This window comes from Lagopus muta, chromosome 5, assembly GCF_023343835.1.
Source record: "Lagopus muta isolate bLagMut1 chromosome 5, bLagMut1 primary, whole genome shotgun sequence".
NCBI classification, from domain to species: Eukaryota; Metazoa; Chordata; class Aves; order Galliformes; family Phasianidae; genus Lagopus; species Lagopus muta.
This window is the reverse complement of record NC_064437.1, coordinates 13,999,184-14,021,292: the sequence shown is the minus strand read 5'-3', so window position 1 is coordinate 14,021,292 and position 22,109 is coordinate 13,999,184. Positions and strand designations below refer to the sequence as shown.

General features: G+C 37.4%; 1 protein-coding gene across 1 annotated transcript; it reads right to left on the bottom strand.

Moving 5' to 3' along the window:
• Window positions 1-4,957: 4,957 nt before the first annotated feature.
• On the bottom strand, window positions 4,958-19,044 carry CLCA4 (chloride channel accessory 4). Its single transcript, XM_048943930.1, has 14 exons — window positions 18,865-19,044; window positions 17,235-17,375; window positions 16,854-17,004; window positions 14,968-15,076; window positions 14,076-14,247; window positions 13,653-13,880; window positions 12,942-13,166; window positions 12,088-12,265; window positions 10,907-11,013; window positions 10,398-10,622; window positions 10,015-10,282; window positions 8,550-8,714; window positions 7,215-7,433; window positions 4,958-5,942 (listed from the first exon to the last, which is right to left on the bottom strand). The coding sequence occupies exons 1-14, from the start codon at window positions 19,042-19,044 to the stop codon at window positions 5,524-5,526; spliced, it is 2,787 nt and encodes a 928-aa protein (XP_048799887.1). The 3' UTR covers window positions 4,958-5,523.
• Between the last annotated feature and the right edge of the window lie 3,065 nt (window positions 19,045-22,109).

Sequence of the window (22,109 nt, the reverse complement as noted above, 5' to 3'; positions counted from 1 at the left end):
GGTGAGCAAGCAACTAGTCTCTAGCTTTAATGATTTTTCATTAAACTGTTTATTTCAACGTCCCTCATCATGGTTTTTGGGTGCCCCAGAAGGGAGAGCTTCGACGTGGGCTGTTAGGAAGCAGCTTTACAGTGTGTTGTCTTGTAGCGATGAGTTAATATTGCCAACTTGAAAGCAGTCTTGGTCACTCAGTCAGGTAACTGACCACATAACCTACACAGCAAGTAACACTGGGCTGCGTTTGATAAGGCTGGAGGAAATCCCAAGGCATGACAGCAGGAAGTGAGCTCCAGAAAAAGGAAATAACTGGAAGGATCAACACAATCTTTCTTACATGCTGGTCAGATTCCAGGAACTAAAACCAAAACACAGCCCAAGCTGTGCGAAGCTCCTGTTGTGCCGCAGTATTGTTAAGGAGAGGGCCTGAAAGCTGCTGTGTGTGTGTGTTAGCTCTTTTTGTGTCTCTTACATAACAGACATGTTATGTGTAACTGTTTATATATAAAAACTTGATGGCAAGTATGTTTCCAAGTTTTGGTAGCATAATAAGCTCTAGTGAGTCTCTGTTCTTCAAGGAGATAATGCAGCGTTACAGATTTTAAATTTGGAGGCACAAAGGCAGTTACTGAATTCCAGATCTTTCAATGGTGTTGTCGGCAGTTACAGTTGTGGAGTTCCACAAGGTGCTGAAGAGCTGAGAGCAGCAGTGCCCGATACTGAGACAGAAGCACCACCTCAAGGAGACATCTGAGCAGTGTGTACAGTCTGCATTTCACTAGAGCTTGCATGGATCAGCTTGGACCGGAACAAAATGCTGCTGATCTTGAACCATGAAACCTATAGCTGCTCGTGAGCCTCACCTATCAGAGGCAATTGTTGCCTTGGAACTCAGCTCTTTCCTTCTGGAACTGCTCTCCTTTTGAGCATTACTTGGATGGAAGTGGAGGAAGAGTCCCATCTTTTAAGCTCCTATGGATTAGAGCATTGTTGAAAGATTTGAATTGCCTACTTTTGATAATTTCTTTTCTCAAGAGTCCTAAAGATGACAGTTCCAATTCTTCGGAAAATGATTTACTGAAACAGTACTTCCACCCCTATCACATGGGCTGTTTGGCATATGTGAGGCATTGGATGTTACTTTCAGTTCTTGCTATTAACATTCTTCCTCTTTTATCAAATGTACAGCAGTCAATGTGAATGAGAGGGAGAAAATAACTCCTCAGGCTAAGGGCTGCCACACTTATCAATGAGTAAGATCTGTTCAATTGCATGTTTATATGTTTCATATAAAGCAACCCTGGCATGGATATGTTTTTCCCCATTTTAACTCACAATATTCTAAGATAAGACTAAAACTGGCTATTGGGTTATCTGGATTTCCATCTTGCCTGAGTTCCACAGGCTTTTCCCGCTCCCAAAACAGTACAGAGTTACTTCCTTTCTTGGAATTCTCTTTGTATATAGTCTGAAGGCCTATAATCTAGTGTTCAGGAAAAACTCTGTTTAAATCAACATACCTTGTTCAGACAAAGAGGGCCATACCTTGTGTGCAGACATCGTAAGAACTGGACAATGACCTAAAGAGTTCTAAAGGTATATTCAAGGAAATTAAGGCATGTAGAGATACCCTCTATAGATCCACTAAAATAGGCTGAAAATAACTGAGGACTCAGCATGTTTACTTCTTCACCAGTGCTGGAGGAAAAGTATCCTCCTTCAGAAGTGTAGGATAGACAGCAGGGATGGTTACTTTTGAAAACAGTGCTCTGACTACATGGGAGGCTAATGTTTAAATTCAAGGCTTTAGAGACAAATATTTAAATTAAAAGACAACCAAAGAATGCCTCCATATTCAATTGATATCACAGTGAAAATGCATTAAAACAAATAAATATATTTTGGTAGAACATATAGTCCCAGTAACAGAACTCATGCTGAAATTCATGCACACTCAGCTCTAGAGTACACTGAGTGACATGGGTCACCTCTTTTGCCAGTGTATGTGCTATTTCCCTTTCTACTCATGACTATTCAACTGTGGTACATATTTTCATAAAATAGTTATTTTACTTATATTTATATATTTATATCTTATTTTAATGCAGTTGAACAGCTGGAAATTCAGAGTTCTGGCAGCATATTACCAGTCATATCCCTTCAGAACACCAACAAATATCCTGAAGAATAGCTGCAGTTTTTGAACCAGATTTTCAAAGTGCGCAAATACACCTGCATGGAAATCCAAAGGTAAATTTGATTTAACATTCATTAAAGTTGCTAAAAGATAAAATAATAATAATTTTTTAAAAAGAGATACATTTATGTCATTGTAAAGAAACATTTTGAAAATTTCTCTCAGTTTAATGGTCAAAAAGTATTTTACTGAAATGGGAAAGAGCACTTGTTTATGTGCGTGTACATCTGTGCCAATATTAACAACTGTGAGTTTAGTTTGATAATAACTGAGTAAAGATAATGAAATCAGTAGGGCCAGCTGTCTGGCCTATGTACAATCAGGCTTTCGTGTAAAATCTGGGTACTGGATTTGTCAGAACAAGAAAGCAGCTGTTCTCAACAGCGTGCTTACCTCCAGAAAATGCAGCTCTCTGAGTAACAATTAATGATTCTTTTTGCATTAGTGCACATTTCCACTGATCCTCATAGCAGCTGTTGCTTTGCCCCTTCTGACCGTGTTGACTGGAGTTGTATTATGACTGCATACAGCAACTGGCAAAACAGTCAGTAGCCCAAGGCCCTGAAGTTTCAGAGAATTGGACTGCATTAGTGTACAGTTAGGCTTTCTTGAAATATCTGTTTATGTGATTTTTGTCCTCGCAGTTTCATAATTCCTGGGGCCATAGTGGGTTATTTTGTTACCCAGGCAAGATAATAATTTTGTCCCACACTCCAACTGTCTGCCTTAGAAAAGACTATACTCAGAGGAAGACTGTATAGAGAATTCTATAGGCCAGAACTGGTCCCAACAGAAATAAAAATTAAAGGAAAATTCTGGGGGTTCTCCTTTTTACTGTGCAATAACAGACTGGAGATATAATTGCATCTCTAATATTTCCCTGCTGATGACTGTGGGAAAGTCACTTTATCACTTGGTACTGCAGTTTTGCCACACGTGTAATACAGAAATAATTAGACTAAACTTCTCTGTGATGTGAAGTCTACTTCCTACCGTGCAGGATGATGAAATCATTTAAAGACCATTGGAAGATCATACTTGGGAACAAAGCTTTTTTATTTCAAGAAGTACATTTTTTCTAGCTAGACTGAATTGGAGTGGGGCAGTTGTGTCAGTGACTGGTGTCCCAACCCATGCAGCTTTCGAGTACACATACTGTTGGTGTAAAGGTAATAATCAAAATAAGTAAAAAGTCTTACCCTGTCATTGGAAAGATGAAAAAGCAAAATGTGTCTGTCTTGCAGAGATGTTCAGGAGGTGGGTGCTGAGTGCTGTGGTGTTTGAACTGAAAGCTTTAGACGCTTCCCCATAAAATTCAAATGAATCTTCTCCATTCTCTTAGACTAAGAGCCACGTTCAAGTAAGAAACTCAACCATGGATTAATCATATTTTATTTTACTCTCAAATATGCATTTATGTTATGGTCAGAGCATCCCGGAGGGAGATGCTTTGTCCAAAACTTTTCAGGAACATTTGGAAAAACTGAAAGTGTTGTTGGAGCCCACTAGATGTCAGTGTCACCACAGTTTACTGCAGCTCTTGCTCACTGGGCTAGTAGGGTCGAGTGCCGGAGGTGGATTGCCTTGGATCACGAAGGTTGTGTGTGTAAGTTCTGTAATATTTTTACATAATGCCAGGAAACAGTTCCAGAAACAGTAGTGCAACCTGCTTATTCTAATTGTGTGGTATAGTTCCTACGAAAGAACTTGGATGCAGCATCCATAGAAATACTTCAGGGAATGAGAAGACACTTGATAAGCAATCAAAAGGAAAAATGTCTGGAAAATAGACATTCACTGACCTACAAGCTACTTAAGAGAACTAATATCATTTAATAGTCCTTTTATGTCTGACTCTTTTCTGCAAAGAGATCTGTTCTCTAAAATGTAGCTGCTATTCCTGCTTTCATATTACCTGAAATTGAAACATTTGTTACTGCTTGATGAAATTGAATTTTAGATCTGAAAATACATCCAATAATAAGGCTCATTAAGAAACACCACTGTGTAGAAATACAGAAACTCACAAGAAAAAATTGGACCCTAGATAAAGAACAGAACTTGTGTATTAAGTTTTTAAGTTACCTCTTGTTACGTAAAAGCTTTTCCTAGCTCCTATTTTATAGCTTTCATTAGCCTCCACTTAAGAACATTTTGTATGTTCTTATTTGCATATACTCTTGTAAATCTTATTCTGAAAGTACTTATACTCTCATTCTGGAAATACTGAGTGCATGAAAAAGAGCGTTGGTTTAAAAAGAGTATGGCCAGCAGGCCAAGGGAGGTGATCCTTCACCTCTACTCTGCCCCCATGAGGCTTCACCTGGAGTACTGTGTCCACTTCTGGGCTCCCCAGTTCAAAAAAAAAACCAGGGATCTCTTAGAAAGAGTCCAGTGGAGAGCAACAAAGATGATAAAGATCCTGGAGCATCTCCTGTATGAGCAAAGGCTGAGAGACATGGGGGTGTTCAGCCTGGAGAAGAAATGTCTGAGAGGAGATCTGATCAATGTTTATAAATAGCTACAGTGTGGGAGGCAACTGGATGAGATCAGACAGTTTTCAATGGTGTGTAGTGACAGGACAAGGAGCAATGCCCAAAAACTGGAACACAAGAAGTTCCATAAACATGCAGAAGATCTTCTTTACAGCGGAGCTGACACAGCACTGCAACAGGCTGCCTGCTTCTTTGGAGGTATTCAATACCCCTCCAGACACCTACCATTGCAACCTGCTGTAGGGAACCTGCTTTACCAAGGGGTTGGACTCTGTTGTCCCTTCCAACTCCTGCAATTCTGTGTTATATTTAACTCTCCAACACACTCGGAAATATATGTTTGAATACACGTATATTTAAATATATGTATATTTAAAATAAACAGCCTGTAGGTAAATATTTTTGTGCTTGGCTCATTAAGCCTACCTTGTAAAAGATACGTATGACGCCATATGACACTATCCGAAACACTTTCTGACTTCTTGCAATTTGCCTTACTTGACTACTGTGTGCAAAACAAAAGCAGGGAAAATATTTTCCTCTCTCTTCTTTATTTAACACACAATTAAAGCACACTATATTGGAAAGATTTCGCAAGAGAAGAGTGAAGTACTTATATTGCTTAGAAAAATGAAAGTACACGTTTAGGGCACGCTTTTGAAAATCTATGTTTATAAGACAATCAAAAAGTGAACTACATATCTGCTTAAAACAAGCGCATTTACATTAAATTACTTTCCTCTGCTTTGGAACTTACATATGGCAAAAATTACTCTATATTCCTTTCCTTCATTCTTTTTTTCTTTTTTTTTTTAAAGTGTTTGACCAATATGGTTACATTCTGCTTGCAGGATCCCTTCTTTTCTTTTGTTTTTGTAAAATGCATACAGTTGAACTTACAATAATGCAGACAAGTACTACACATCCTGCTACAAATGCCACTATTAGTGTAATGTTAACACCATCACTGGCATTGTCTTCATCTGTAGGCACAGATGCTTTTGGAGGAATGAACCATGTGGCCTTTGCTATATTAGATGTATCTGAAGTCAGGTTTTTATCATTAACAGCACGCATGGCGATGTAGATTACGGTACCATTTTCTATTGTCAGATTTTCTGGTTTGAATCTCAATGTTTCTGCATTACCAGCCTCCTGAGGTTTGAGATTGAAGGCATCCACAGAAGTAGCATCATCAAATTCATCTCTTAGGCTCAGAAGATTTGCATCGCTTTTTATTATGTAGTGATCAGCTAGGGAAAAAAAAAAAGAGTATGTGTAAAAACAAATTAATATGAATACAGATGTTTTAATATCCGTGCTTAAGGTGACAGTATCAGATTTCTAGAACTGTTTTGGAAAGATTCCTGGTTTACAATGACTGCATTGCTTAGCATGGGTAGTGACAGGATTGCTGTTAACCCTCACTTTGAAGCATCAAGAGTCTGTTTCTCCCAGGTCTGGAAACTCAACTTTTAACTGGCCTTAAGAACATTGTTTCATCAATATTCTTACCTTTGCAAGGACTATATTTTGTTATTCAAAGAAAAACAGCAATTTAAAAATATATGTATGTAGCAGATGTCTGTCCTGCATTTGGCCACTGTTCTCTCTCAGCATGAGCTTTTGATGCCAAAAACTAAGACAGACATAGAATGGTTCTCCTGTTTGTCTGCAATCAGGGAACCCGTAGTTATGTTGCTATATATATATATGCTCAACTAGTTTTGGGGGATTCTACTGTTTCTGTGTCAAAATTGTAGCTTTTCAAGACTTCCCCCTTCTTCTCTTTTCCTCTTACAAATCTCTCTTTCACTGTTATGTAATAAAGATGTATCTGACATGCCCAGCTCCAAACCAATACTGATTTGCCCTAACCAATACAGCGCTGCCTTAAACTACAGGGCAATGACTGATCATTTTTGCTATAAAACAGCTGCATAAAAGAAGCTGGGATTTAAAAAAAAAAAAAAAAAAAAGTGTGATTTTTTTCTTGTGGTGTTTCTTATTCCACAGTTTCAGATAAGTTTAAGATGTAAACCTGAAATAATGTACGTAACTATGTTTGAACACAGTCTCTGGTCTACACAAATGTTTGTGCATTAGTTTTCCTTTTCCCCATGTAGCAAAGATTTTGGTAAGAATGTTACTGTATTTCTGTGCATATAGTAATGCTTCAGACTGTGCACGCTGTACGCATCTCATTGATTTTATCTTTTTTCTTTCTTAACTTCTGCACAAACATGGATTGAGACATTTTAGTAAAGTGTCTTGTGGTTTTATTTTAATTTGCCTTTTCAATAATAATACTCCTTGCTTTACTTCTTTTTCATTTTGTTTGCACATTATTTTTTTATTGTGAAAAGAAAATAAGAACTAAAACATGTAACATGCAACAAGATAACTTTCTATATAGTTCCATTTTCTGGTGAAAAAGATGCAGCCCTCATATCTGACTGCTGGTCCTTAGGGCATGTCCATTAGGACAGGAGGATCAATCTGATTCCATAAAGTATCCTACTCACCTTTTCCATCGTATAAGACACCTCCTGGAGCTGTCCAAGTCAACACTATTGTTTCATTTTCTATGTAGGCATCGAGGTCTGTAATCTTACAGGGTGGATAATCTTGTGGAATGTTGTCCAGTTTAATAGAAGTTGTTGAAATTCTGCTGAAACTTCCCAGATTGGCTTGGATTTCTTCATCAGCCAATTCAGGTCTCGGTGCATTCATCTGAATTTTACCTGTTTGAAAAATTTTTCAACTTTCACCATGACAAAATTCTGAACTACATTTCTTTTTATTTTCACTGTATCTTTTTACCTCATCTCATAACCTTTATCTTCTTTATTCAAATTCAGTAGAAAGTTGGTGATTTAAAGACAGCAAATAAGGTGATCTCAGAATGCTGAGCATACTGATTAGGAAATTCAAACAGTGGAAAAATTCTGAAATGCGTAGAAACTGGAAATGATGCTATGATTTTAAACTGAGACAGGGGAGGTTTAGGTTAGATATTAGGAGGAAGTTTTTCCACTCAGAAGGTGGTGACACACTGGAATGTGTTGCCCAAGGAGGATGTGGATGCCCCATCCCTGGATGTGGGCTGCACGTGGCTCTGGGCAGCACGGTCTGATGGTTGGCAACCCTGCCTGTGGCAGGAGGGTTGAAACTAGATGATGACTATGGTCCTTTTCAACCCAGGAAATTATGTGATTTGTAAAGCAGGTTGTGTACGTTGGCTGTCATAAATTGGTTCTTTCTATCTTTTTCTACCCATCACAGACTTTAGAAGATCTTATGTTTTATAGGCCATACTTGGTGAGATTTTTAGACAATCTTTTATATTGATTCTTCTAAATCGTACTATATACATGTGTGAATATTAATTTTCAACAACTAAAGTATCTTCAGCATAAAAAAAGTACTAAAAAAAATAAACCAACAGAATACATAAGTGACATTTTCTACTAGCATTAACTTGTGTACTAACATTGCATGTCGAATGCATTTACGCCAAAGACCCATTGTAAAATCTCAGAAGAACTGTGGAATTTTTTTTTTCTGAGCTGCTGACATACAGAATATGAGCAATATTTCTCCTTTCACAGAAGAAAGAAAAAATATTATTTTGGATTAGTGACAATACTTTACATTATTCCTGTACATAGGAAACAATAGTTGAAGGGGATTTGTTTTGTTCTGTAGTAAAAATGACAGTTTAAGATGTTTTTATTATCTATTTTAAGTATTATTAAGTATCGTTGTTGTGAATCTAAATGGTCCCACTTGCTATATTTTTTGCTCCCCACACACATGGAAATCACATAAATAACTGCCTATTAAACAAATATCCTTACCATTTTCTATGTAGCCTGGTACATACAAGGCTCTATTTTGCCTACGGCCAAGTCTGATGGTTTGATTTCTCCCTTGGGCACTCACTTTTAGACTGTATCTTCCACTGCCACTTAAAGAAGTAAAGTAACTTGAGTAGATTCCATCATTCTTGGTCATATCAGCACCTTCATATTAAATTATAGAGAATTAATGTCTAGAAGATACCTGCTGGTAAATGAGGTTAGTTTTTACACAAATATAAAACCTGAATATTACAATGCAGAAAACCTGACAATATTTTTTTAATGCAGACATCTTTATTTTAAAGCAGACATCTTTAAAAGCAGGTACTGTCCCACAGTAATAACCTCTATTTTAAATGTATTTTGCTTAAAAGAACTACTTTGCATTGACACTTTTAACTAGGTAAACCTCTTGTTACTATCTCTAACCACTAACTTAATACTCAGTGATCATCTACTAGGTATAACATTGGAAATGTTATAATAAATTGGAAAAAACAAAACAAAACAAAAAAAAAAAAAAAAAAAAAAAAAAAAAAAAAAAAAAACACCAAACAACAGCAAAATAACCTCCAGACAGGATTTCATCAAGAAAAGCAAAATAACTTCTAGTCAGGATTTCATCAAGAAAAGTTTCTTCACGTGAACTTGCACAGTTGCTGCAACAAAAGGTCTGTCAGTGGCATCCAAGTTAACTACTGTAAATCTTAGCAGCAACTCAAAAAATAATCTCAGTAGTTCAGAATAGAGATGGTGTTTAAGAAACACAAGATAGCCCATTGAAATATTGTATTTCTAAGTATGGCAGTGTAAACACCAGGTCAGAATGAGATGATACTACTGGCTAGTACTGAATTCATAAAGCTACAGGGCTGCACCACTGATGATAATACTAATGGAAAAAAAGGAAGAGGAAAGATGAAAAGAGACTAAGGGATGCTGAACTCCAGAATGTCTAGCTATTGCTCTAAGAAAAAGTATTTAATAATTATAATAGTGCATTTATTTAAACATGCAAAAGAGATATTGCTATCTTTTAGTGAGCTAATGTTAAGGCTGTAGTCCATCTTCATAGAATATGAGATGGACTAACAAAACAGCTGGCTTTCTTTCTACCTTCCCACTTGAGGTCAGGTAGTTGCACGAAACAGAAGTGGATATGAGCAGTTTACCTTCTACTATCCCTAGTACTCCTACTTTCACAACAGGAACACAGTAAAGATGTGACAGTTTTTCAGTGTAAGACCCATTTATTTGTTCAGCTCACCAAACAAAAGCCTTGTAGCTTACTTCTGTCTTGAAACAGTAGGTTTCTCTCTTTTACTTTTTTATTTTAGCACTGATTTAAGATGTCATCATAGTATGATACAACTTGATAACTTGACAACTTTATGGTAACACACAGATTTGGATTCCAAGATGCATAAATGCAAAGATTTTAGCTATGTATGTGGATCCTTACCTGTGCCACTATCATAAAGAGGAAGGCTTACTGCATCAGCACCATCCTTCTCTATGGTGGCTATCACTGTTGCACCAAGAACAGGCAAGAAGTTTTGGCTAATCTCTGCATAAACAATAACTGGATAAGGAGATACATTTGCCTTCTCCATGTAGGCTTTCAAGATCACAGGAGAAACATCAGAAGAGGCTGCTCGAGAGGTAACTGTTACTGATACAGTTTGAGATACTGTAGCAACATTTTGAATGTAATAATGCCAATCTCCCGCCTGAAAATAAAATACAGAAATATTTAGAACATTATGAAGGAAAAGAAAAGAAAAGCAGTATGCTTTTTCACAGGAAATATTAATTCAGAATCAAACAAAAAGTCATTGTCTTTACCTCTGCAGTGCCACTTATACTAAGTCTAGCTGTTTTTAAATTTGAACTGTCAACTGTGAAGTCTGAGCTTCCATATTCTTTTCCTTTGGGGTCCCTCACGAAGAAAAATGGCTGGCTGTTGCTCCATGAGAAGACAAAGAAAGTGTCATTTCCCACAGTTTTGTCAATGGTCACAGTATTATTTATCCATTCTGAAGCAGTAACTGCTTGGTCTCTGCTTTCAAGCTGTGTGAGAGAGAAAATTTGTTATTGCTATTTAGTAAGTACAAGCAATTAAATCTGCAATTAGAAAATAGCCTGTCATTAACTTTATTTTCTTCTATATGGGTGGGGCAGAAGTGTCAATTCAAGGCAATAAATTTATTATAACTGTGGCTGATGACTAAAAATTGTGTTTGATACTATTTTTAATTTGAACCACTATTAGTTTAGGATCATTAGTGCCTAACTTCATTCAATTACTGATCAACTAAATGCATAGGAGATAAAAGAAGTGTTGAAATCCAAACCTGAATAGATTGTTCAGAAATATCTCCACTTCCTGTTGTAATTCCACTGAATGCTTCCACTAGTTTAATGGGGACATCTACATCTACAGCATAAAGTTGTAAACCCCCTGAAAGACAAAAGATTCAGTAATACTGATTTATACTCTAAAAATGCCAGTTTTCACGTGACTTCTGGTATGAAGTGTTCTAATGAGACAGGCAATTTGGTAACACACCAGAAAAAGCAATGCATCTTTTTTTTTTTTTTTTTTTTTTTTTTTTTTTTTTTTTTTTTTCCCCAATGTGTTAATACTTGTATCACAGGAAATTCATGAAAATATCTGTTCTGGCTTGTGATCACCTTGTTTTTTATCTCTCAGCTTAAAAAAAAAAAATCACTTCTTGCAGCATAAAATCAAGTACAATATCTTGAGACTTTTCCTAGTGTTTTTGGTTCAGGAGCCGTGTCTTATTCTCTCAGAGTCAGGGAGAGACTGACTGCTGAGCTCTGGGGACTGCAAGTGGCTACAAGTCTGAATATGCACAGCATGCGCACCTCTCATATTTATTCACTATACTTGTTTGTAGTCAGATTGCTTTCTAGGGCTACGCAAGGAGTCTTCTGTCCTCCATGGCACATTGTACGTACTGTAGCATGAAGCATACCCCCTATGAATTGTTTCAAATGCTTGTTTTAAAACTATGAATCTCCAGCTCAGCTGGCTCATGACAAGCACAGTCTGGCATCTGCTGGCATCTACAGTTTCCTAGCTAGTGCATTCAGTTGCAAAAGCTGGAGAAAAGGTTTGTTGTGCATATAGTGTAAAAAATTCTTGTAAGTTCAAGAATATAGAGCATTCCAGTCATTGCGTGCTATGCCAGAAATAAAATTTGAGAAATTGCAGAACACTATGTTTTATGTGCTATGTAAGAATATCACAATTACATCTCCTCATTAACAGGACACTTTTGTGTTATTCTATTTTTCAAATCAAGACAGCTCTGAAAGCAGAACTGTGCATATATGAAGTTCTACTTGTTTGCATTAAAAAAGCCTGTATGAAAACCAGATTTCTTTAAAATTAAATGTTTTAGGTTTATTATAAATCAGATTTATTTATTTTTTCCAGGCCAGTGAATTGCTATGCTTTAATATTTTCATACTTGACTATGAATGCCAGCAAAAGAGTTCTCTTATTTACCTGTTATATTTGAAAATTCTTCTAGTTCGGCTGCTGCCGATGGACCCAGTGCAATGGTATGAATTATTGCCCCGCTTTCTTTCACTTTTTCACGGCAAGTTGACATAGATGAATCCTCTCCATCTGTCAGTAACACGATTTCTGAGCCATATGTTGTACCGATTGCAGTGGTAATTATCTGTATTAAAGAAAAAGAATGTGAGATACAAACTGATTATCTTTTAAATACTGGTTTATTCCAGAGAGCAGTTAATGTATACGTTTAGAACTGTTATTTCAAATGCAAGACTTGTTAAGCAGTATTTGAATTTTTGTTTAACAGTAAAGCTGTTTTAATATTTTTGCAATTGATATTGCAATATATAATCACTTAGATGTAGGAAATGTTAAATTATAGAATCATAGAATGGCTTGGGTTGGAAGGGACTTTTAAGATCACCTAGTTCCAACTCTCCTGCTATAGGCAGGGACAACTCCCACTAGATCAGGTTGCTTAAAGCCCCATCCAGCCTGGCCTTAAATGTCTCCAGGAAGGGAGCATCCACAACCCTTTGGCAACCTGTCCCAGTGTCTCACCACCCTCACAGAAAAGGATTTCTTCCTAATATCTAGTCTGAATCTACTCTTTTCCCTTTAAAGCCATTTTCCCCTTTAGTTACTACAAACCCTTATAAATAGTTCCCCCTCAGCTTTCCAGTAGAGCCCTCCCCAGGTACTGGCAGGCCACTGTAAGGTGCTCCAGGAGCCTTCTCTAGGCTGAAGAGTCCCAGCTCTCTTGGTCCATTGCTGTAGGAGAGGTGCTCAAGCCCTCTGATCATCTTCATGGCTCTCCTCTGGAGAACACTGTAATTTACCTCCAGTCCTTTCTCAATGCCTGCGCAGATTTTGGTTCCTCCATTAGCAGATGTAGGCAAACTCTGTACAAGTTTTTGGCGTGTTGCCATACTGGTTATTTGTATCAAAGGACTTTTTTCCTGAGCGGTAGATGAAAATGTGACAATTCCAACCCGGGAGCCAACTTCAATAATCTGGATTAAAAACGCCTCTGCAGCAGCACGGAGATTTGTGATGCGTTTACTCTGTGAATAAAAAACATCTTTAGAATGCAATCTCTTCTGAAATCTCTTCTGAAAAGCTTTGACTATGGACAAAATACAGGAAAATCTTGATGTTGACTGTTATTAGAAATTGAAAACTATCTGCATAGGGTAAGATATGTATGCTCATGTTCTGATACCATGAAAATGCAGCGTAGTGCAGCTTGCAAGAGAGATGTCATCAGAAAAGATCCATCTTCTGATATTACAGCTTTATTCCTAATCAAGATTTTTGTCACTTTCATGGCATGGTGGCAATGCAAATGGCAACTTTTATAATTCCTGAGGAGTAGCTTAGCTCAGAGACTAAATAGTTCAGAAATATAAATTAATTAAGGTGACAGAATGAATATGTTAAATGCAAATATTTGAAGAGATTACTTAAAAAAAAAAAAATTTAACTTCTGTAGCTTTTTTTTGCTTCTTACGATTTTTGCACAAACTTGCTTATGAAATGTTTATTCTTACCGATGACATGCTCCCAGAAACATCCAGTACTAATGAGACTGCTCTGTCTTGAGTCTGCAGTAGCTGGAAGGTGGTCTCAAAGGGGGGTGCAAGGCCATCAACACCAGGTGAGTTGTTAAAGTCATCAGATTCCATGATTATTTCCCATGTGCTTTTGTAGTTGCACATCTTATTCTGCATATTTGGAGCCTCATAATTGTGAGTATCTTTATCACAGAATTCAACAACCTAAAAAGTCAGATTGAAATTTGTAAGAGTTACTAACCCAGAAGTTTGAGTATAGGAAAGCTTTTCAGAAAATGTGAAGTGGGATAGACAGAATATAATCAAATAATAGACAGAAATTAATCAAAGACACATAACTGATCATTTATTGACTATTGTTGCTAAATTCTTACTCCAGAAAGATTTAGTAATACTTACAGAGGGTAAGTATTGCATGTACATAATAGAATTTTTGCTGTCTTGATTCAGATCCGGTACAAATTCACATCCAGCTTCATACAGCTGACCGTCATATTGGCATTCTCTTGTCGTACACTGGTTTCCAATGCAGTTTTGGAATACAGGTTTACCTGTGACACCAGCTGAACACCTAGGAGAAGAGAAAGTGGGCAGGGCTGGTAATCTACACATAATCCATAAAGGGGAGGTTATTTTTCAAAATTTTGCCTGCCTGAAGACAAATTGCTATTGGCACAGCATGGTTCTAGACAACACACAAGTACACAGGTAGACAATCTCTATTCCTGGAAGGGTTCTTAAAGTAATCTAGAAGAGTTTATAATCATAAAATACTTGTGGGCTTCTGCTGATGAGTTGATAAATTTTTTGTGATATTTGTAGGCTATGCACAAAAGTTATTCTGCTAGTAGTTGCAGTGCAATAGACTGTGTCGACGTTGGTAATGATTAATTCTTTATGTCCACGCAGTTAATGTCTTCCTTTGTAGAAACTGTTTAAAATCACAGAGGTTTGGCTAGGGAATTTCTGTGTTGTCAACAACTGCTATTTAATAAAGTTATCTTATGTATATAACCAGTGCTGACTAAAGTCTGCAGTTGCACATGAAGCAAAAGATTATCCAGCCTGAGCTATAGAAAAGTGCTGTTACAAAACAGTACTGAAGGCAGCTATTGCTTTCTGGGTCACAGAGCAGGCAACAGACCATGCTGAATAAGCATCTTTTAACGATACAAACAGATCACAGAGAATCTACAAAGCAGTAACCTAGCACACATTACAAGAAGATTGAAAACATTGTTTAAATTTTTGAAAGAGTGCAATGTAAAAGCAGAAAAATGAAATATGATACCTTGTTGCTTCAACACGTGCATTTTCAGAAACATAAAAAGGTGCGTTGCTATTATATTCGTCAAACACGCCCCACCGAAGGTGAGCCCACTCATGGACAAAAACTCTACCTGTTGAAAAGCAATAATATGTGCACAATCAAACTAAAACTGTTTAAAACATACCTGGCTTTTTTTTTTTTTTTTTAAATTTTAAGTTGATAAAATAATTCTTATCTCAGGTATTAGTAGAAAAGTGTGAAATAGTTAAGCAAGAGGGTTAATCATTTTTCCTCGAGGCAAAAGTCATATAATCATAGAATACAGATCAGAAGAGATTTAAAGACTATCTGGTTCCAACCCCTGCCATATCAATGACACCATCCACTAGATCAGACTGCAGAGGGCGCCATCCAGCCCGGTCTTCAACACTTCCAGGAATGGAGCATCCATAGCTTCTCTGCGCAGCCTATGCCACTGCCTCACCACCCTTTGAGTAAAGGATTTCTCACTGTATTGAATCTAAGCCTACCCTCTTTCTTTTTAAAGCCATGTGCTATTACTACAGTCCCTGATGAAGAGTCCAACCCCATCTTTCCTGTAAGCCCCTTTAGGTATTGGAAGGAAGTAATGCTTTCTTCCTGGCATCTTCTCAGGCTGAACAACCCCAGCCTTGCTCCATCTGAGAGGTGCTCCAGCCCTCTGATCATCTTTGTGGCCTCTTCTGGACTCACCCCAGGAGCTCCACATCTTTCTTGTCTTGGGGGTCCTAAGCCTGGATACAGTACTGCAAGTGGAGGCTCATAAGGGCAGAGTAGAAGGAGAGAATCACTTCCTCAGCTTGCTGGCTACATTTCCTTTGATGCAGCCCTGATCAGTTGGCTTTCTGAACTGCAAGGGTACACCGCTGGCTCATATTCAGATTTTTGTCCACCAGTGCCCCCAAGTCCTTCTTCTCAGGACTGTTCTCAATCCATTCATTGCCCAGCTTGTATGCTCAGATTGGAGGAGCAGAAATTTGCAATTGGTCTTGTTAAACTTCATGAGCTGCAAAACTTCAGAAGGCCCACCTTTCAAGCCTGTCAAAGTCCTTCTGGATGGCATCTCTTGCCTCCAGTGTTGAGTCAACCACACCTCTCAGCTCAGGTATCATCTGCAAACTTTCTGAGGTTGCACTCAATCCTACCGTCCATATCACTAAAGATGTTAAATGATACCAGACCCAATTAAAACTCTGAAGAACACCAGTCCTCACTGTTCTCCAACTGGAAAGGGAGCCATTGACTACAACACTTGGAATATGGCCAACAGATAAATTCATATTCATTCAGTGATCTGCCTGTCAAATCCACATCTCTTCCTTTTAAAAAATAAGAATGTCACATGGGACAATATCTAATGCTCTGTACAAGTCCAGGTAGATGATGTCAGTCATCTAATAGGAAGGCATCAATTCAGTAGGCAAGATCGAACTGGTTTTCATATCAATCTTATAGAAATGCAGGCATTATTATAGAGACACTTTTTTCCAAACTGGCAAACATCAGATGAGGAAAATCATTTTTTGGTGAAGTCTCAGTCCCACACTGCAGCAAACCTCTATATTTTTGATACAATAATACAAAATCAGGTATAAAGTCACTGGACATTTTGCTCACTGAGTGCTCATAAAGGATGGCTACTGCTAATTAAATGCAGAAGATTAACCTTTTCTTAAGCTTTTTGAAGAATTTAACAACTTCTGATCCACTGCTTGAATATTTAGCTTGAGATATCTTACAAGTATTTACTACTTCCAAAAAAGTGTCTCTCTTCCAAGTTTTTTCAGTTTGGCAAAACTGAATTTAAAAAATATTGGCCATTTCATATTAATAATGAAGCAGGTAATTAAATTAAATTGTAGCATTACCTTTTTCTCCATAAATTTTAACCAAGCTGCTATCTAACAGGAAGTTGGGTGTGAAATGGATGTATCGTCCTTTCATTGCACATCCTCCATACTGTAAGGTATAGGGATCATCTCCGTACTTCAAATAAGGGTCTGCTATGATGACATCTGCCTGAAACAGTAAGACCAAAGGCATATGTAATGTTGGTGTAGAGAAGGTTTAGGTGATTCTTTTTCAATAAATGAAGTCCTGCAATTATTTTCTTCCTGTCAACATTCCCACTAACTCTTCTTCTGAGTAAGAACTTCCAGGATTTGTCATAACTGTGTGGTTCATAATGTAGCCTTATCAGTCTTGATTTTTCTTGTGGTTTTAATCATAAGCAGTTCTCTAAATCATACCTTGTCATATGATTCTGTTTTTAATCTTGAATAGGTGCTGTTTTTCCCCCATGTTTTAGGAAGTATAATTTTTACAGACTTGAAGAAAAATCGATGTTTTGTAGCTTCAAACAAATAATTAGAAGCGTCTTTGATCATTGTCTGAGGAATGAAAGAAAGCACATTAATATCTACATTAATATTTAAAGTTTGACTGTTCATGCAATGAATACTTCAGCCTAATCAGAAAATAGCAGTAGTTAAAGCAGAACTGAGTACATAATAGAAAACTAAGGAAGGACTACAGTATTTACTAAGAAAAAAAGGAATGAAGAAACCACAAAACCTAAGCTGTAGTTCTTGGATTCTCTCAGCAGTTCTCTAATCCTCCTCTTAATCAGAGACTGTGATAAAATTTACACTCTAGCCTTCATGTGAGATAAAAATTACTAAATTCGAGAATTTTACCCTTAAATTAATACTGGCTTGACAGCATTTGCAAATATCTACATTATACACACAGAAAATTAAGACAAAGGAGATTTCTTGTAGACATTCAGTTTGCCAGGACTGGGGGTAGTGGTCAGTGATAAACCCATGACAGCTGAAGTATCTTATAGCTGAAGCTGAAGTGGGGACTTTGGCTGTCCCCACAGCAACCCTTGTCTGCTCTGCAGACAGAATAGGGTACTTAAATGGTTCAAAGGATCTGAAGGAAGAATATCAGAACAAGTTCTCATAATACTGACAGCACTGCTAATTTATCAGATGGTAGATATCTTACACCAACAGTACTTACTTGCACACTTCTATCCTAAAAAAACATTTGGTGGCCTGTCTGTGAAAATTGAGTGATCCAAACTCCATTGCTAAATAAGGGGACAGTCAATGACTGAAAGTAGCAAGTGAGCTATCACATCTGCTTTTGCTTCATGTAAACCTGTACTCACTAGGTGAAAGAAGTCTGGAAATTTTATAAACTTTATGCCTAACCAAAGGCTGGCATCCTCCATACCTGATTTTAGAACTGACATGGGATGGTGATAATCCTACTTCAGGGTATAGAAGGCGTTATTTATATGCAAAATCTGAAGTGTTTGTCATAATATATATCCTATTCAGCAGTTTTTTTTCCAAAATAATTTGATTTTGTTGAAACAATTTTGTTGCTTTGGAACCTGGCCAGCATACGATTCCTGGGAAATTGATCCACTGAAGCATCTATATGGACTGCAATGGAAGTTAAAGCTAGAAATACCACCAGATCTAACATTTTTCTTCTTCCTTTACAATTTTAAATGGAGCATTAGGAATATTGCTAGCTAATAACACATTACAGTATAACCAATGACTATTAAAAAAATTCAAAGGACATTCTTTCAGACAATTTGGAAAGCTACTTTAATGAATTTCAGCCTGTCTTCAAACAGAAATATCTCTGTATACAGCTCTGTCTTAAGAAATAAGTGCCCTTTGTAAGCAAAATATGGCAAAGCAAATTAGAAATGACTAGTTTGGTAACTCTGTGCTTCATTCATTATTAATTCAAAACCTACTAACATGAATGGGACTCATGCTACTTTTGAAGTAGAAAAAGTCGAGGCATTCTTAACTACTGAGAATCAGTTAGTGGATATATGCATGTTCTTACCACTGTGTTCAGAATGATGTTGGCATCTTCTGGCACTCTGGGATTAATTGCAACAACCAAATCCTCATAGCCGCTCTCATTTAGCCACACCAGGGAGCCTTTTGCAGTGTGCAGGAGCTGAAAAGACAGCAAAAATATCAAACTCCTAAGCACCCCCATTATTTGTCCCTGTACCCACATCTGTGGTTAGAAAGGAGTGGGTTATCGTGCCTATTTATACAACTGTTTTTGGAGCCAAGAGAGGCGTAACAGTTTGTAAGAAGACTTTGATCTCCATGAGTACAGTGAAAAATGATTGGTTAAGTTGGTTGCATTCTTCAGGAAGAAATGCTTGTATCTCACTGTCATCACAAAAATACAATTTACTTCCTTGTGCCTTTGCATGTAATCAATGATCTTTTATTTATTTTAAGTCAGATTCAGTCAGGATAATTTTCTGAGTCAGCAGAAATTATCAAACAAACAGCTTTTTTGGATTTCCTACATAATTCTAGTAGTGTAATAATAATATAACATGGAATTGGAATAGGAAAAGCAAGATTAGATCATCACAAGAGTAAAAGCGATGATAAATAGTAGTGAACGGTTGGTATGTAATGTCCCACCTTTTAGATGTCTTGCATTCTTTGTCTTTAGATGAATAATACAGTGGTAACACAATGTGCTCTTTTCTGGAGTTAGAGCAGATTTCCAACCATGCCAGATAGCTCTGTGTGACCATTCTAACCCTCCTCACAATTTCCCACTTCATATTCTAAGAAACTTATCCAGAAGTAGCCTTATATTTTATTCATTTTTTTTGATAGAATATTCAGTGGCATTTTGCCTGTTGCTGATTTGCAATGATTTGGTAAATGTCTGTGAGGTGATGATTCACTACCAGCTACTTTTTGAGTCTTCAGCTGGGTAGTTTCCATAGGTAAAGGAAGTGCTTAGTTTATCCAATACACTGCTATATTTAAATCACACAGACATTTCATGCCATAAATATATCTTTAGTTAAATTCATAACTGTATAAAAATGAAGAAGAAAAATAGAATAAACATGGTCATGATAATATTTTCATCTTTTAATTCCTTACTGATTGATTCCTGTATCTGTCTTTCAATTACTTTGGTGGAATAGATGGTTAAATTTTTCAGTAATTTTGCAGGTCTTCTCCTCTCCCTTTCATAAAAGCATTATTTCTTTTCAGCTGTACTTACAGAACTTACAGAACCTTCAGGAGGTATGAGAGTGAACTGCTGCCCAAGTTTTTAAACAAATCTTGAAAAATAATTTGTGAAAGGTATTCAGGCACATAAATCTAAAAAAACCTATGCCTGAATATTTCTAGGTAGAAATATTGAATATTGGATAGAATAACTGGGTTGAATTTGCTAGAATAATTTGCTGGGTTTTTTTCTTCTTAAACCAGCTGTACTTATGCTGTATCTGGCACTTGCCTTATTCTTGCTTAACATTTCTTGCCATTTTTGACACATTTTCTGCTACAACAGTTTTTCCCTGATACTGTAGTTCATTAACTTTCTGCTTTTCCAATTTCTAACTCACATCAGTTGTTATTCACTTAATCAGTGTGTTGTCCTCTCTAATTTTTATTTTTACTTCCTCTCCAGACTAAGGAGGCATATCAACAAAACTGAGTTAGTTTTCTGTTTGTCTTTAGCAGTCACTGAAGTCTTAGGAAGTATTAATGAACAACTCCTTTTTAAAGGTCTTCTACATGCTACTGGTTAGCAAAGTTTTCTGACTTAACTCCTAGGGGAGTGAGATATTATCTATCACACAGGGAAGTCAGCACTGAATGCGCTGAGAGGTCAAAGTGGGTTAAGTGTATGTGTTTGGCTGTGCCATTCGGACAGAGCTGGGAATTGTGCATGACTCAGACCTTGAAAGCTTTTACTTATTGTGATCTTTGGGTTCAGTTTGACCCTTGGATTTACTGTATCAGGCTATAACATTTCCTTGCGGAATGTTTTCAATTGTTTTCTTTATTACTGCTGCAATAGCAGAGGAATTTGCAGGTCTTTTACAGGACACCTGTTCTGTTCTACTACATGCAGCTCCAAAGGTCAACAATCTTATCCAGACTGGAACATGAGAGAGTGTGATGGCACTGCAAAGCCACTCCCATATTGAAGGTGTTTGTACCGTGAGGGGCATCCTGGGATCAGACTCCGCAGTTTTAGCCTCCTCATCCCTTTCTCATGCCTGAGATGGGGATTTTTCCATTTAACAGATGTTTCAGTTGAAGTGGTGTGAGAAAGTTTAATCATTGTCCCTGGCAAACGATTGAACTGAGAGGAAGCTGGGAACTTCCAACAATCTTCAAAAGAAAAGGCCTGTGAAGCAGATGTTGTTGGCTCTGTGGAAATCAGGATGTTCGGTTTATTGCAGCAGCCGTTAACTGTAAAATGGGTACCAGTAGATAAGGTTAAGTGCTTAAAAGCAGCAGTGAAGCAGCAGAAAGCCTGAAAGCAAAAGTGCTGGCTAGATCTAGAAGGCTCAGCATGGCCCAATGTCCCATTTGACCACCAACAGAGCACCTTCTACCAGGATCAGCCATGCAGGTCTTTGCGTAATCAGCTTAATCATGTAAAGTTTCAATTTCCTGCTTGTGATGTGTGATGTGCCTGTCTAAAGCTATGCTTAATCAAGCTAGAATATTTTTCACACCTTCAGGAAGAATACACTTGGCTGAATAAATTACCTTCTCAGCTTTCACTATTGGCCTGTGATCAGTTGCCCATTTTATTTAGTCCAGCAGAAAGCATATGGTATTAATTTGATCTTTCCCAAGGGAAGATATTTGTCTATTTTCCACTGGAAAACTTATTTTTCATTAGCTCAAGTGAGATAGAAATTGTAGCACTTTTCTTTAGTGTCATACTGTAAGAACAGAAAGAATACTGTCCAACTAGAGGACAGAAGGGAAAAGAGCCAGCTCTTGGGACAGAATCATCACACATTAATACAAAGTCAAAAGGTGAAATTGCTGTTTAGCTGACACTTCACAGAATCACAGAATCACAGAATCACAGAATTGTAGGGGTTGGAAGGGACCTCCAGAGATCATCGAGTCCAACCCCCCTGCCAAAGCAGGTTCCCTACAGTAGGTCGCACAGGTAGGCATCCAGGCAGGTCTTGAACATCTCCAGAGAAGGAGACTCCACCACCTCCCTGGGCAGCCTGTTCCAGTGCTCCGTCACCTCACTGTAAAGAAGTTCTTGTGCATGTTTGT

Coding starts and splice junctions, on each gene's coding strand:
- CLCA4 (XM_048943930.1), bottom strand. CDS start 19,044: ATGTGGGTACAGGGACAAATAATGGGGGTGCTTAGGAGTTTGATATTT. Junction 13,167..13,652: donor TTTCTGGGAGCATGTCATCG/GTAAGAATAAAC, acceptor TTTTATTCACAG/AGTAAACGCATCACAAATCT. Junction 7,434..8,549: donor ACCAGGCTACATAGAAAATG/GTAAGGATATTT, acceptor TTTTTCAAACAG/GTAAAATTCAGATGAATGCA.